The sequence below is a fragment of the Solanum pennellii genome, chromosome 3 (assembly GCF_001406875.1).
Source record: "Solanum pennellii chromosome 3, SPENNV200".
NCBI lineage: Eukaryota > Viridiplantae > Streptophyta > Magnoliopsida > Solanales > Solanaceae > Solanum > Solanum pennellii.
The window spans coordinates 10744162-10756224 of record NC_028639.1 but is presented as its reverse complement, the minus strand read 5'-3'; the positions used below and the strand labels follow the sequence as shown (position 1 = coordinate 10756224).

Below are 12063 nucleotides of genomic sequence, written 5' to 3'. Positions count from 1 at the left end.
GCTTTTTCTCACTGGGTTTTTCCTAGTAAGGTTTTACGAGGTACATAATCTATGAATATCCAAGGGGGAGTGTTGTAAATCCATTGTATAGTATATGTGGATTATCCATTAGATTTATCCACTATTAAATGGGTTCATGTATAGATGCTTCCAAGGTGATAAGAACTTCCAAGATAACTATGTATCTATAAATTAGATGACTTTTGGAGTGATATCTCAACACTATAAATAGAAAATCACTCACTATTTGAAAGACAAACTTGAATAAGAAAAATTCTCTTCTCTATCTTATATTTCTTGTCTTTTTCTTATATTATGAGCTTTCTTTACAATATGTACTTCCTTTTTATTTTTCTCTCTTTTTACAAATTCATATTAATTCTATTTATTATCATGACTTTTTACGGAATATTTTAATTAGAATAATCTAATTTAAATTACTCATAATTTTAATAATTTTTAAAATTAATAGGTATTTTATAAAAGTCAAATATTAATCCCAAAAACTTTAGCCAAAAATATTTGAAAAATTGTGATTTGCTTCATTCTGCTATTACTTAAATAGTGCTCTTTTAAAGGCATTAATATTTTACTTCGCGTTCATCAGATTTGTTCTGCTCTGGTTATCTATGTATGTATCTCCTTCATCTTTTAGGTTTACTGTCTCTCGGTGCTTTTCGTTTGATCTCGACTTGTGTTTCTTGTTTAATCTTGCTCGAATTTATTTCATTTCTGTGCAATTTCGCCTCTTCGGATGTATATCTGTTCATTTTGCGTTTGTTTGAACTGAATTTGGGGCTGTTTGGTTCGAAGATTTGTAATTTTGAGGCCCTTAAATTTTTTGGGGCTAAAGCAGTTGCTTTAGGGTTGAGCCGCCCTTGGTAGTGTTTTGATTTGAGATTCTTGGAACTCTATTCTGTCAATGTTGCATGTTTCCATGCTTTTGAATTTTTATTACTTCTCTCCATTAGTCAGTTGTTCTCCTTCGACTTAACAAACCATTCCCTTTTTATATGCAAAGATTCTTTCTATTAGTCAGTTGTTCGGCTTCGGTTTAACGGACCATTCCATTTTATATGCAAATAAAATGGTAATTTGTGTTCTTTACAGTGTTGTCAAAGGCATTCTTAAGCCTTGAAGCAAGGGTCGAAACGTGTTGATCGCTTCGCCTAGCTTAATGTTTGTTTCAGTATCGCCATCAGGATTCTAAGGCATACTTTTACTTGCCAATGAGCCTCTTTAGACACTAAACAATTGATATATCACTTCGTCGTAAATTTTTCTTTTTCGATTTCTTTTTTCATGTATTTATTATTCATGCTTATAATTATTAGTCTTGGACTAAACAGATAGATATTTGTATGTTTTCTCCCGTTGTGTCTCTTTTCATTAAGTCCCACGATTTATTTGCGGTTAAAAAACCCTAACGGACCTTAGAACTTTTTTGCGATTTTTGCTTCTGATAACATGGGTTCTCAAGTGTGATTTGCTTCCATTTTGTTTTTAATGAAGTTGTTTGGTGTATTTGGAAACCAAAAGTTGTGAGGGAACCCACCTGGCGCTCAAGTAACTATATTCAATTCATTTGGTCATTATTGTATGAAACCATTTTAAGAGCTGGAGAAGAATTTTGTGGAAAAATATTAGAGTATCGTATGTTTATGTAGGGGTGGATGCATTTTTACTGCAGCGGGTGTAAGCACACACAGTCCATATATATCTTGCAAAAAATATGCCTCTCAAAAAAAAATGCACTGCATAGAGTTTTTATAATTATATACCTACACAAATTCTCACCAATTTTCACAATGGAGTAGTGGTTGGACTAATATGCTGCGCCTGTTAATTCAACTTCTAGAATTGACCTAAGTTTATATACGAGTTCTGGACACTTTTCTTGTCGATCTTCCTTAGATATCGAAGTTGACGAAAGGCCTATATCCCAGAAAAATTAGCCTTCTTCAGTTAGTGTGATTCTTCATTCAAATGGATGAAATGAAGATACTAATGCCTCAAACTACCTAAACTTCATTTTAGTTGCATTTGCTTGTCCTTTGTCACAATAGAAAGGTGTGAGATATTCCTACTAAGTTATATAGATGACTTTTGTTATGTGCCACTGTGCTAGTGTTAGATCCTTTTTACCTCATTAATGAGCTAAGATTCATCATCTGAATATTTTTTATGTTACCTTGGTGTTGGACTCTCTTCTTTCCTGTACTATAAAACTTGTATTACACTCAGTAGCGTAATTGCCATAGTGTATGCAATTCATTTCCTTGCACTTCTATATAGCCAAGATTATGACTATGATTTCATCAGCTGAGTATTTTTGATGTTACCTTATCATTGGACTCACTTCTCTTCTGTTCTTCAAAACTTATATTACTCTCAGTAGCATAACTGCCAATTTGTATGTGATTCATTTCCTTGCACTTTTATGTGAGCCTCCTAAGATGCATAGATCATGACCTATCTACTTTGTTACTTAGCAGATCCTATCCTACGATTCGTGTTTGCACCCTAGAATTCTTGTGTGATTTGGCAATTTTATCAGGAAAATGTGCAATCACTTTAAGATAACAAAAATTGTGTCTCAATTTGAAAAAAGTTAGGTTCAATTATATGAATCTTCACTATGCGATAGAGTAGATGATAGTGGGGACTAACAACAACAACATACCAGTGTAATCCCACAAGTGGGGTTTGGGGAGGGTAGAGTGTACAAAACCTTACCTCTACCTCATGGAGGTAGAGAAACTGTTTCCAAAAGACCCTCGGATCAAGTGCAACTGAAAATGGGCACTAAGTGCACAATGATTCCTGATTAGATCAACAAGGTTGACCTGAGTTTATATATGAGTTATGGACACTTCTCTTCTCCATCTTCCTTAGATATTGAAGTTGAAGAAAGGCCTATATCCCAGAAAAATTAGCCTTCAACAATTAGTGTGACTTCTTCATTCAACTGGATGAAATGAAAATACTGATGCCTCAAATTACATAAACTTCATTTTAGTTGCATTTTCTTGTCCTTTGTCACAATAGAAAGATGTGAGGTATATTCCTTCTAGTTACATAGCTGACTTTTGTCATGTGTCACTGTGTTATTGTTTGTGTTTGATCCTTTCACTAATGAGCTATGATTTCATCGTCTGAGTATTTTTTATGTTACCTTAGTGTTGGACTCACTTCTTTTCTGTTCTACAAAACTTGTATTACACTCAGTAGCGTAATTCCTTACTGTATGTGATTCATTTCCTTGCACTTCTATGTGAGCCTCCAAGATTATGAATAAGATTTCATAAGCTGAGTATTTTGATATTACCTTATCATTGGACTCACTTTTCTTCTGTTCTTCACAACTTGTATTGCTCTCACTAGCATAATTGCCAATCTATGTGTGATTCATTTCCTTGCACTTTTATGTGAGACTCTAAAGATGCATAGATTATGATCTATCTACTTGGTTACAAAGAAGATCCTGTCCTATGATTTGAGTTTACGCACTAGAATTCTTGTATGATTTGGCAATTTATCAAGAAAATGTGCAGTCACTTTAAGACAACAACAACAATTGTGTCTCAATTTGAAACAAATTAGGGTCAATTAAATGAATCTTCACTATGCAATAGGGTAGATGATAGTGGGGGCTAACAACATTAACATACCCAGTGTAATCCCACAAGTGGGGTTTGGGGAGGGTAGAGTGTACGCAGACCTTACCGATACCTCAGGGAGGTAGAGAGACCATCTCCGAAAGACCCATGCCTCAAGTGCAACTAAAAATGGGCACTAAATACACAGTAATATCCTTATTAGACAACTATAGTCTATATGTTGTAGATTTTTAATCAAGTTTAGTGAGCAACACCAATTATATTATTGTTCTTCTTAGTTTATTTAAAGAGACTTGTTTAGCAAAAGACTATTAGTATTAAGCCATGGTGTTCATTTGTGGACTGTTTGCAGGCTATAGTGATTTCACTTTCATGGGGACTGAGGATCCAAGCAACCTTCCTGCATCTGATAATCTTGAAAGAGGAATTGAAAATAGTGAAGTTGGTGCAAATGGAGACACTTCCAAAACCACTAATTTCGAAGTCAGTGAAAGCAACGAACCTTTACATGAAAGTGATAGTGACATGGATTTGGAGAGTGACCCTGGCTCACAAGTTGGTGTTGACTTGACTGGAACACCATCACAAGTTGGTGTTGAGTTGGCAGAAACAGTTGAGATAACAGAAGAAGTAACTATGGTCGACTCTGTAATACATGCTGAGAATGGACTTCTAAGTTTGCCAGACGGAAACTATAGTAGTAATCAGACAGAGGATCAAGATCATGTCAGCACTCAGGAGATTGGTGGTGTCAAATGTATGTTGTTTGTTTGATCTTTTCTGGTTTACTTTTGCCCAATGCGTGTTTTATGTCTTGTAATTCCTTATAATTGGTCTTGACTTTTGTAAGCAATGGTATCTTTATGCCTATACTCAGTGTTTGAGTTTGCATCTTTTTATTAGTTTCTTTTATGCTTTGTCTCTAGTGGTTGAGATAAATTTCTCCAAATATTGACTTTCTTTGGCAGGCTTATCTGGAGTTAAGAGACCTCGAGCAACTCTTGATGTTGAGCAACCGTCAGTGCATGTTGTTTATGATTCTTTAACAAGGTTTGCCGAAAGTTCTCATGTTCTATTACATTCTTCCATTGCCACATTAAGATTATGTTTATTTTGGAGTGACAAGGGGAAGTACATGAGGAGGGATAAGGATCATTTCTCATGTTTGGTTCAAACTCAATGAGGATTGGAGGGGAATTTGTACCCCTAGATGTCAACTTTTCCCACCTGTTTAAAATGGAATAAGAGGAAGTACATCTCATATTGTTTCTGTTCCTATTATGAGAAGAGGTTAAATACATCACATAAGGGAGTAAATCAATCATCCTCTTCAGCACTTCTCTTTCCCCTTTGTTGAACCAAATGTAGAAGTCGTGATCCATTTATATGATTAAACGTATCTTGCTAGTAAAAATGTCATCTTTGCTTTTCGTGATCCTGACGGGTTCACTTATGTTTCCAGAGAGAGTAGAAAGATGCTTGAGGGGCTGCTACAACAATGGTCAGAGTGGCATGCCAAACATTGTTCTTCAGCACAGGTAAGCTTTCATCTTCTTCTTCTTATTAATTTTGATAACAGTGGTGTCTGGTCTAGCTAGTACGTACCTCAACTATTCTCCGGGTTCGTGCTATTTTCCACTAGTACATGGTACGCGCACCTCGATTATTCCCTTTCTCCACTGAGATTTGATTCACCTTTGAAGAACAACATGGTCTTTAAGGTTTGCACCACTTCATTGACTTCTAGGCCACTTTCTTGGGTGCTCATGTAGGCCTTTCATCTTTGATTGTCAATTTTAGAGCTGAAAGGGAATGATACTTTGAAACGAAAAATTGGTCAAAAAAAATAAGGCAATTCCCTTGCTGTAAGAATTTGTATTACTCAAATTTTGACCTGGTTGCAACTCATGTACCAATCATTTTGTTGCAAGTGGAAATCATTTTTGTAGTAATTTGATTTCAAAAAGCTGTGAGTAAGGTCACCCTTCCAGCATATGAAAACTTTTTTTGCTGTCCATGAGGATATTCTTACCACAATATTTTTTGCTGTTCATGAGGATATTCTTGCCACAACTTCTGTGTTAGAGAGGCTGCCATAGCAGGATATTGAGTTTCTTTGTGGCTACGGGTTCCCCAGATATATGAAAGGAAGTTCTCCATGTTCAATACCCGACACCTGTTCTATATTAGTCGTCACTGCACTAGACACCTCCAAAGTAGATACAGCTTTTATTTTAGGTTATGTTGAAGTCCTGAAGCTTGAGAAAACATGGTTAACTTGTCAAAGAGCAGTTGAATAGTTCATCACCCTAACAAAAAGTAGTAACTCATCTGCTTAAGAGAGATGAGTAAGTTTTAACTTAGGGCACATAGGATGGTATTTAGTATTGCATGTCCTCAGCTAGGGTTTCTGTTGACATATTCCATGGCTATGACAAGCAGATAGGGAGACGTAGGATCTCCTTGTCTCAGTCCCTTTGCTGCACTAAAATGCTCAATGGTACTCGATGGTGATTGAATAACTGACTGTCCTGACAAAGTGCATTAACATTATCCAAGTAATGATTTTTTCTGGAGAACCTAGTCCCACCATAATTTGTTCTGTGTAAACCCATTCCACTGAATTATAGGCTTTCTAAAGATCCACTTTAAGCATACATCTAGGTGAAATATGCTTTCTAGTGTATTGCTTAAGCAGTTCCATGAGCCATGATTATGTATATCTGCTATTTTCCTCCTTGAATGAACCCTGCCTGATTCTCACTTACAATGTGACGCATAATGTTTTCATCCTAGCAGTTAACACCTTGGAAATAATCTTGTACAAAACCGTACAACAGATTATTGGCCTGTACTCTTTGATGCTACTAGGTTGTGCAATTAATTTTCTTGTACATACTATTATGAAGGAAGAAACCCTTAACAGAAGCGCACACATTAATCTTAATCCTTGCCAAGATTTCTTGAGGAACAAAGCACTGTACCCATCAATTCCTTGTGCATTGTCATCCCCTATGGAGCATAGACCATCATATATTTCCTGATCAGTGATATTCCGGATTCAGTCTTACTGGTCCCAATTATTCCTTACTTCAGCCAAGGTGATAACGATCATAGAAGCATATTGTAGTAGTAATATAAGGTCAGGGACTAATGAGATAACCAAAAGAGCAATGGTTTCTTGGAGTACAACATGTCTGCCACTGCTGGTGGATTACACTTGTTAGATATTAAGTTATGGGACAAAGCAGCAGTAGAAAAAATGTGCTGGGACTTGATTCACAAATAAGGAAGGCCCTGGTTTAGATGGATTCGTTCAACATGTATCCAAGGGAGGCCACTTGAGCAGATTTCCAAACCCCAGCTAGTCAGGTAGATGGTGAGGAAAATTCTGGCAACAAGAAAAGTACAAGAGTATTGCTGAGTGAAATTCATGAGCTCTCCTCCACTAACAAGAGAGAGCAATCAAATTCACTCTATGGGTATACAGGCATGGTCATCTTAATAATGTTAATAGGTTATTAAGATGAGGAGCAAATCTTGATCCAAATTTTTGATGTGTGACACTGAATTGGAAACTGAAGGAGCATTTATTCATTGAGTGCGCATTTGCCAGGGAGGCTTTGGAAGATATTAGTGAAGTGGCTGCAATGGGCATATAATGATACACTTGACAGCCTTCAATTGCAATAGAAGATAATCGCAAAGACTAGAGCCTCATTTGTTTTCATTAAAGATTAAGACATCTGAATTTGAGTCCACATTTGAATGATTAAGATGTTGTCCCTAGATTTAACATTGGATGATTAATATGTTTATTTTTCAACATCTGAATGTACATAAGTTATTTATTTGTAAGCATAGTATATATACAATTCAAATAAAGTAACTACATATTAGAAAAATATAAATTTGATACAGTAAAAACATTTTTTGATTAAACAAATGACATTTTTATATTTGCTAGTGATAGTGGAGATGGTTTGTAGTGGTAACAATTGATATTAGTAGCTAGGAATGGTGTTGGTGATAGTTGGGACCGGCATGCATGAGGTGGCGGTTGGTGTTAGGACTGGCGTGATGGTGGCAGTTGGTAGTGGTGGTGGTGGTTGTGATGTTAGTAGTTGACAATGTTGATGATGGTGGTTGAAGAATGTGTGATGTGTTGGTGGTGCTAATTGTGATGGTGGAGGTGGTGACGACAATGGCGACAGTGGTGGTGGTGATATAATAATAATAGTAGATGTGGTAGGTGGTAGTGACTGACAGTAGTGGTTGACAATAGTGGTTGGTGGTGGTGGCATGTGGTGGCGGCGACATTGGGTATAATTAAAATGATGGAGGTGGTAGGTGTGGTAGGTCTGACAGTAATGGTTGGCAATGGTGGTGGTTGTGATGACAAAGCTTGGTTAGTAATGGTGACTGCTGACTGTTGATACCTCTTAATGATACTAAGGCCTCAGTTGTTTGCATATAATGAATGTCATAATCTTTAATCATTCAGATCTCAATCATTACAACCTATGTACTCCTTGTGAGAAATATACAAAGTTACCAGTTCCAAAAATAATTAATCTCAAGTGATTTAAATTGCTGAATATTCCTAAATCTTGTGTTCCTCCTTTGTAGCCTACAACAATTTGAATCCTACCTTACGTATTCAATATTAAAAAGAAGAAGATAAATCTGCTTGAAGTGTTGAGAATAGTTTGCAAAAGTCAAACTAAATTGTCTTATGGTGTAATCAATTATACTCAAATGATACTATCTCCTTAATTGATGTACTAGACTCAATTTAGTTAAAGATAGTAGAATTTGAAGTACATGTTGTAGATACTGATCAGTGTACTGTCTTTTGAGGAATAGACGAAGTTACCATTTTCAAAAAAAAATAAGGATATAGCTTTTTTGTACTTATTCCCACCTTGTTGATTAAATAATACAAACAAGACTCTAAATTACAAATTGAAATATTCAAATAACTACTGCCTTAGATAAGTTCATGTATCATCTCTTTCTTTCTTTTTTGGTCCGAAGAGATTATCTCATTAAGTAATATAAGATCAATTCCATTAATTTTCTTCTTGTTAAGTTAAACATTTGGGAACTAATTAATTATATTAAAATTGTTAGATTAAAAAAACTAATATTCGGAATGGACAACCACATTTTTCAAGAGATCATCTCATTAAGTAATAAGACCATTTCCATTAATTTTCTTCTTGTATAAGTTAACATTTGGGAACTAATTAATTATATTAGAATTGTTAGATTAAAAAAATCGGAATGGCCACCACATTTTTCTATTTGGAACTTCCATATATAAAATAATTTAGTTAATTTAATTAAAGAAAGAATTGATGTGAATTAACAAAATTGTAATTGACTTTAAAGTTTTAAATATTAGAGCTTTTATTGTTAGTTCGAATAAGGAAAGACTTGAGAATCAAAATTTTAGTCAATTTTAAAGTCNTCCTTAATTGATGTACTAGACTCAATTTAGTTAAAGATAGTAGAATTTGAAGTACATGTTGTAGATACTGATCAGTGTACTGTCTTTTGAGGAATAGACGAAGTTACCATTTTCAAAAAAAAATAAGGATATAGCTTTTTTGTACTTATTCCCACCTTGTTGATTAAATAATACAAACAAGACTCTAAATTACAAATTGAAATATTCAAATAACTACTGCCTTAGATAAGTTCATGTATCATCTCTTTCTTTCTTTTTTGGTCCGAAGAGATTATCTCATTAAGTAATATAAGATCAATTCCATTAATTTTCTTCTTGTTAAGTTAAACATTTGGGAACTAATTAATTATATTAAAATTGTTAGATTAAAAAAACTAATATTCGGAATGGACAACCACATTTTTCAAGAGATCATCTCATTAAGTAATAAGACCATTTCCATTAATTTTCTTCTTGTATAAGTTAACATTTGGGAACTAATTAATTATATTAGAATTGTTAGATTAAAAAAATCGGAATGGCCACCACATTTTTCTATTTGGAACTTCCATATATAAAATAATTTAGTTAATTTAATTAAAGAAAGAATTGATGTGAATTAACAAAATTGTAATTGACTTTAAAGTTTTAAATATTAGAGCTTTTATTGTTAGTTCGAATAAGGAAAGACTTGAGAATCAAAATTTTAGTCAATTTTAAAGTCTTAGATATTAGGACTTCTTATATTTTACAAATAAGTAAAGATTTAATAGCTATAGCTTTGATTAATTTTAAAGTCCTAAATCAGGTGGCGGATCCAAGAATTTTGTTCGAGGGTTTCGAAGTTTAAGAAATAGCTCAGGTGGACAGTGGTAATGTAAGTGTGCGGTGAACGTAGTAACCCCGGGCATGCTCTTTGTACAAGAAACGTTCATTGGTTGATAAAAGTAAACACTAAATTATTCGAAGATACTGAAAACAAAGCTACGTTGATAAAAAAATTGTATTACATAATTTAATTCCTAAAACACGTGAAATTAAAGGATGCAAAAGGAAGCGAGACGGGAAAGAAAATATGTACCTTAACCCGCTAAATTTAGCTTACCTTATCATACCGCATTAAGCATTTCTTCCTACTTTTACTTTATTTTGCACTTCTTAAAAATTTGAGCCAAATTCCATAGCATTAGAAAGGGTTAAAAAAAAAGGACTTGCTGTGCATGGGATCGAACCCATGACGTTAGGGAAATTCTTGAACCCCTTATCCACTAAGCTAAGCTTCTCACTTGTTTTCAGAGGGGTCATTTTAATATATGTACTCATCAAATCAGAATTTGGCTTTATATCTATAGTGTTCTTCAACGATGGGAGCACCACCTAGATCCGCCCCTGTCCTAAATATTAGGATAATAATAACATGACAATTATTTGAGAAAATAGTAAATGACAGTTTTTTCTATTGAAGAATTTTAATTATGGACTAAAGTTAAATCAACATTTCTAAGGACCTTTGTGCTTTTAATATAATCTAGGTGAGTCTGAATGGTGTCAAGATTCTACTACAGATCTGATTCATTGAGATCTTTTTCACATCCATTAAGATGCTTTTATTAAAAAATTAACAAATGTACTTAATGGGATGAATCTTAATCATTAAGATTTAGAAGTAAAAAACAAATGCACTTAATGGGCAGAATATGAATGATCAAGATTCAAACCTCCATTAAGTGCAATTAAATGAGGCCTAAGTGCTTAAATCTGAATGTAAACAAATGCACTCAAATACCGAAGATCTGAACCATTAAGATTAAGATATCCATCAAGCGCAAATAAATGAGAACTAAAGGTAGATCAAGTGATCAATGAACGCTCAAGTTCTTAAACTAGTTTTCATAGGCACCATTCAATCTATTTGGTCTGAAAGACACACGAGTCTTTGAGTGGAGGAATAGAGAACCAACAAGTTTAGCAAGAGAAATTGCATGTGTTTTGAAATGTTTGAGCATTACTAAAGCTTAGGATTATGCTTCACCGATGCTATTTTTTGATGTTATAGCTTAGTTGAAAGATTATGGAGGCTGTGTGATTGACATTATGAGTTCGCAAGACTGTTTGTAGCCTTGTTATTTACTGATTGGCTACTTGGTGATTAATACGACAATTAGTTACCAAAAAATATAATTTAACCTAGTTGGATCAAGGCTGGATGTCTTTTATTCTTTTCCATTGAATAAAAACTAATAAGTAATTACCTGGTGGGGGGCAGATAGCCAAAGTTAAGAGAATGTCATCCACTGTCTGGATTTTGCACCAAGGTGGAAATTAGTTTGGCATGGGCAGATAACCAAAGTTAAGAGAATGTCATCCACTGTCCAGATTTTGCACCAAGGTGGAAATTAATTTGGCATGTTTAACGCGCAAGTTAAAATGGTCTAACATTGATGTTTGCTGTTCTGGCATTGTTTTACTCTCTTTGCTATTCCTAATACTGTTTACTATATTATGTTAGTGGAATATCTGACGTGAGTTTAACCTTTTGTGTAGTGCTTATTGAGGTTTTTCTAGTAATCTTCAGTGTCTCTGTAGGTTTCATCCTGAGAGTGCCGAGTCTTGTTTCTTTGATTTCAGGATTCAAGAGAACTGTTAGAATCTGGTGAAGAGACGTACTTCCCTGCTCTTCATGTTGGTTTGGAGAAACCTTCTGCAGTGGTATATTTCTATCTCTGCCGCATGTACAAATTTGAATTCTCTGTTGAGCTATTGTTACCGTTTTATTTGAGGATGTTTTTAGTTAAAAAAGTAAACAAAAGACATTTGCCTCCACTAATTTGCACACTGTTTTTTGCTTAACGCGTAAAAGTTGACTCTTATTTTGCCAGCCACCATGGGTTCCTTGAATAGCAAATCAGACTGATTTGATTTTGCAAATTGCATCTTCATTGTTAGTGAGTTGATGATCAGGGAAGAAGTTTGTAACCCCCCCCCCCCCCC

At 34.6% G+C, this 12063-nt stretch overlaps 1 protein-coding gene across 1 annotated transcript in view; it reads left to right on the top strand.

Moving 5' to 3' along the window:
* Nucleotides 1-523: 523 nt before the first annotated feature.
* The window catches only part of LOC107015471, a 15215-nt gene continuing 3675 nt past the window's right edge, over nucleotides 524-12063 (top strand). The window contains exons 1-5 of the mRNA XM_015215753.2: nucleotides 524-631; nucleotides 3973-4377; nucleotides 4589-4670; nucleotides 5083-5158; nucleotides 11701-11781. Coding sequence (XP_015071239.1) covers nucleotides 3993-4377; nucleotides 4589-4670; nucleotides 5083-5158; nucleotides 11701-11781 — 624 coding nt within the window. The 5' untranslated portion in view covers nucleotides 524-631; nucleotides 3973-3992. The remainder of the gene's footprint in view (nucleotides 632-3972; nucleotides 4378-4588; nucleotides 4671-5082; nucleotides 5159-11700; nucleotides 11782-12063) is intronic.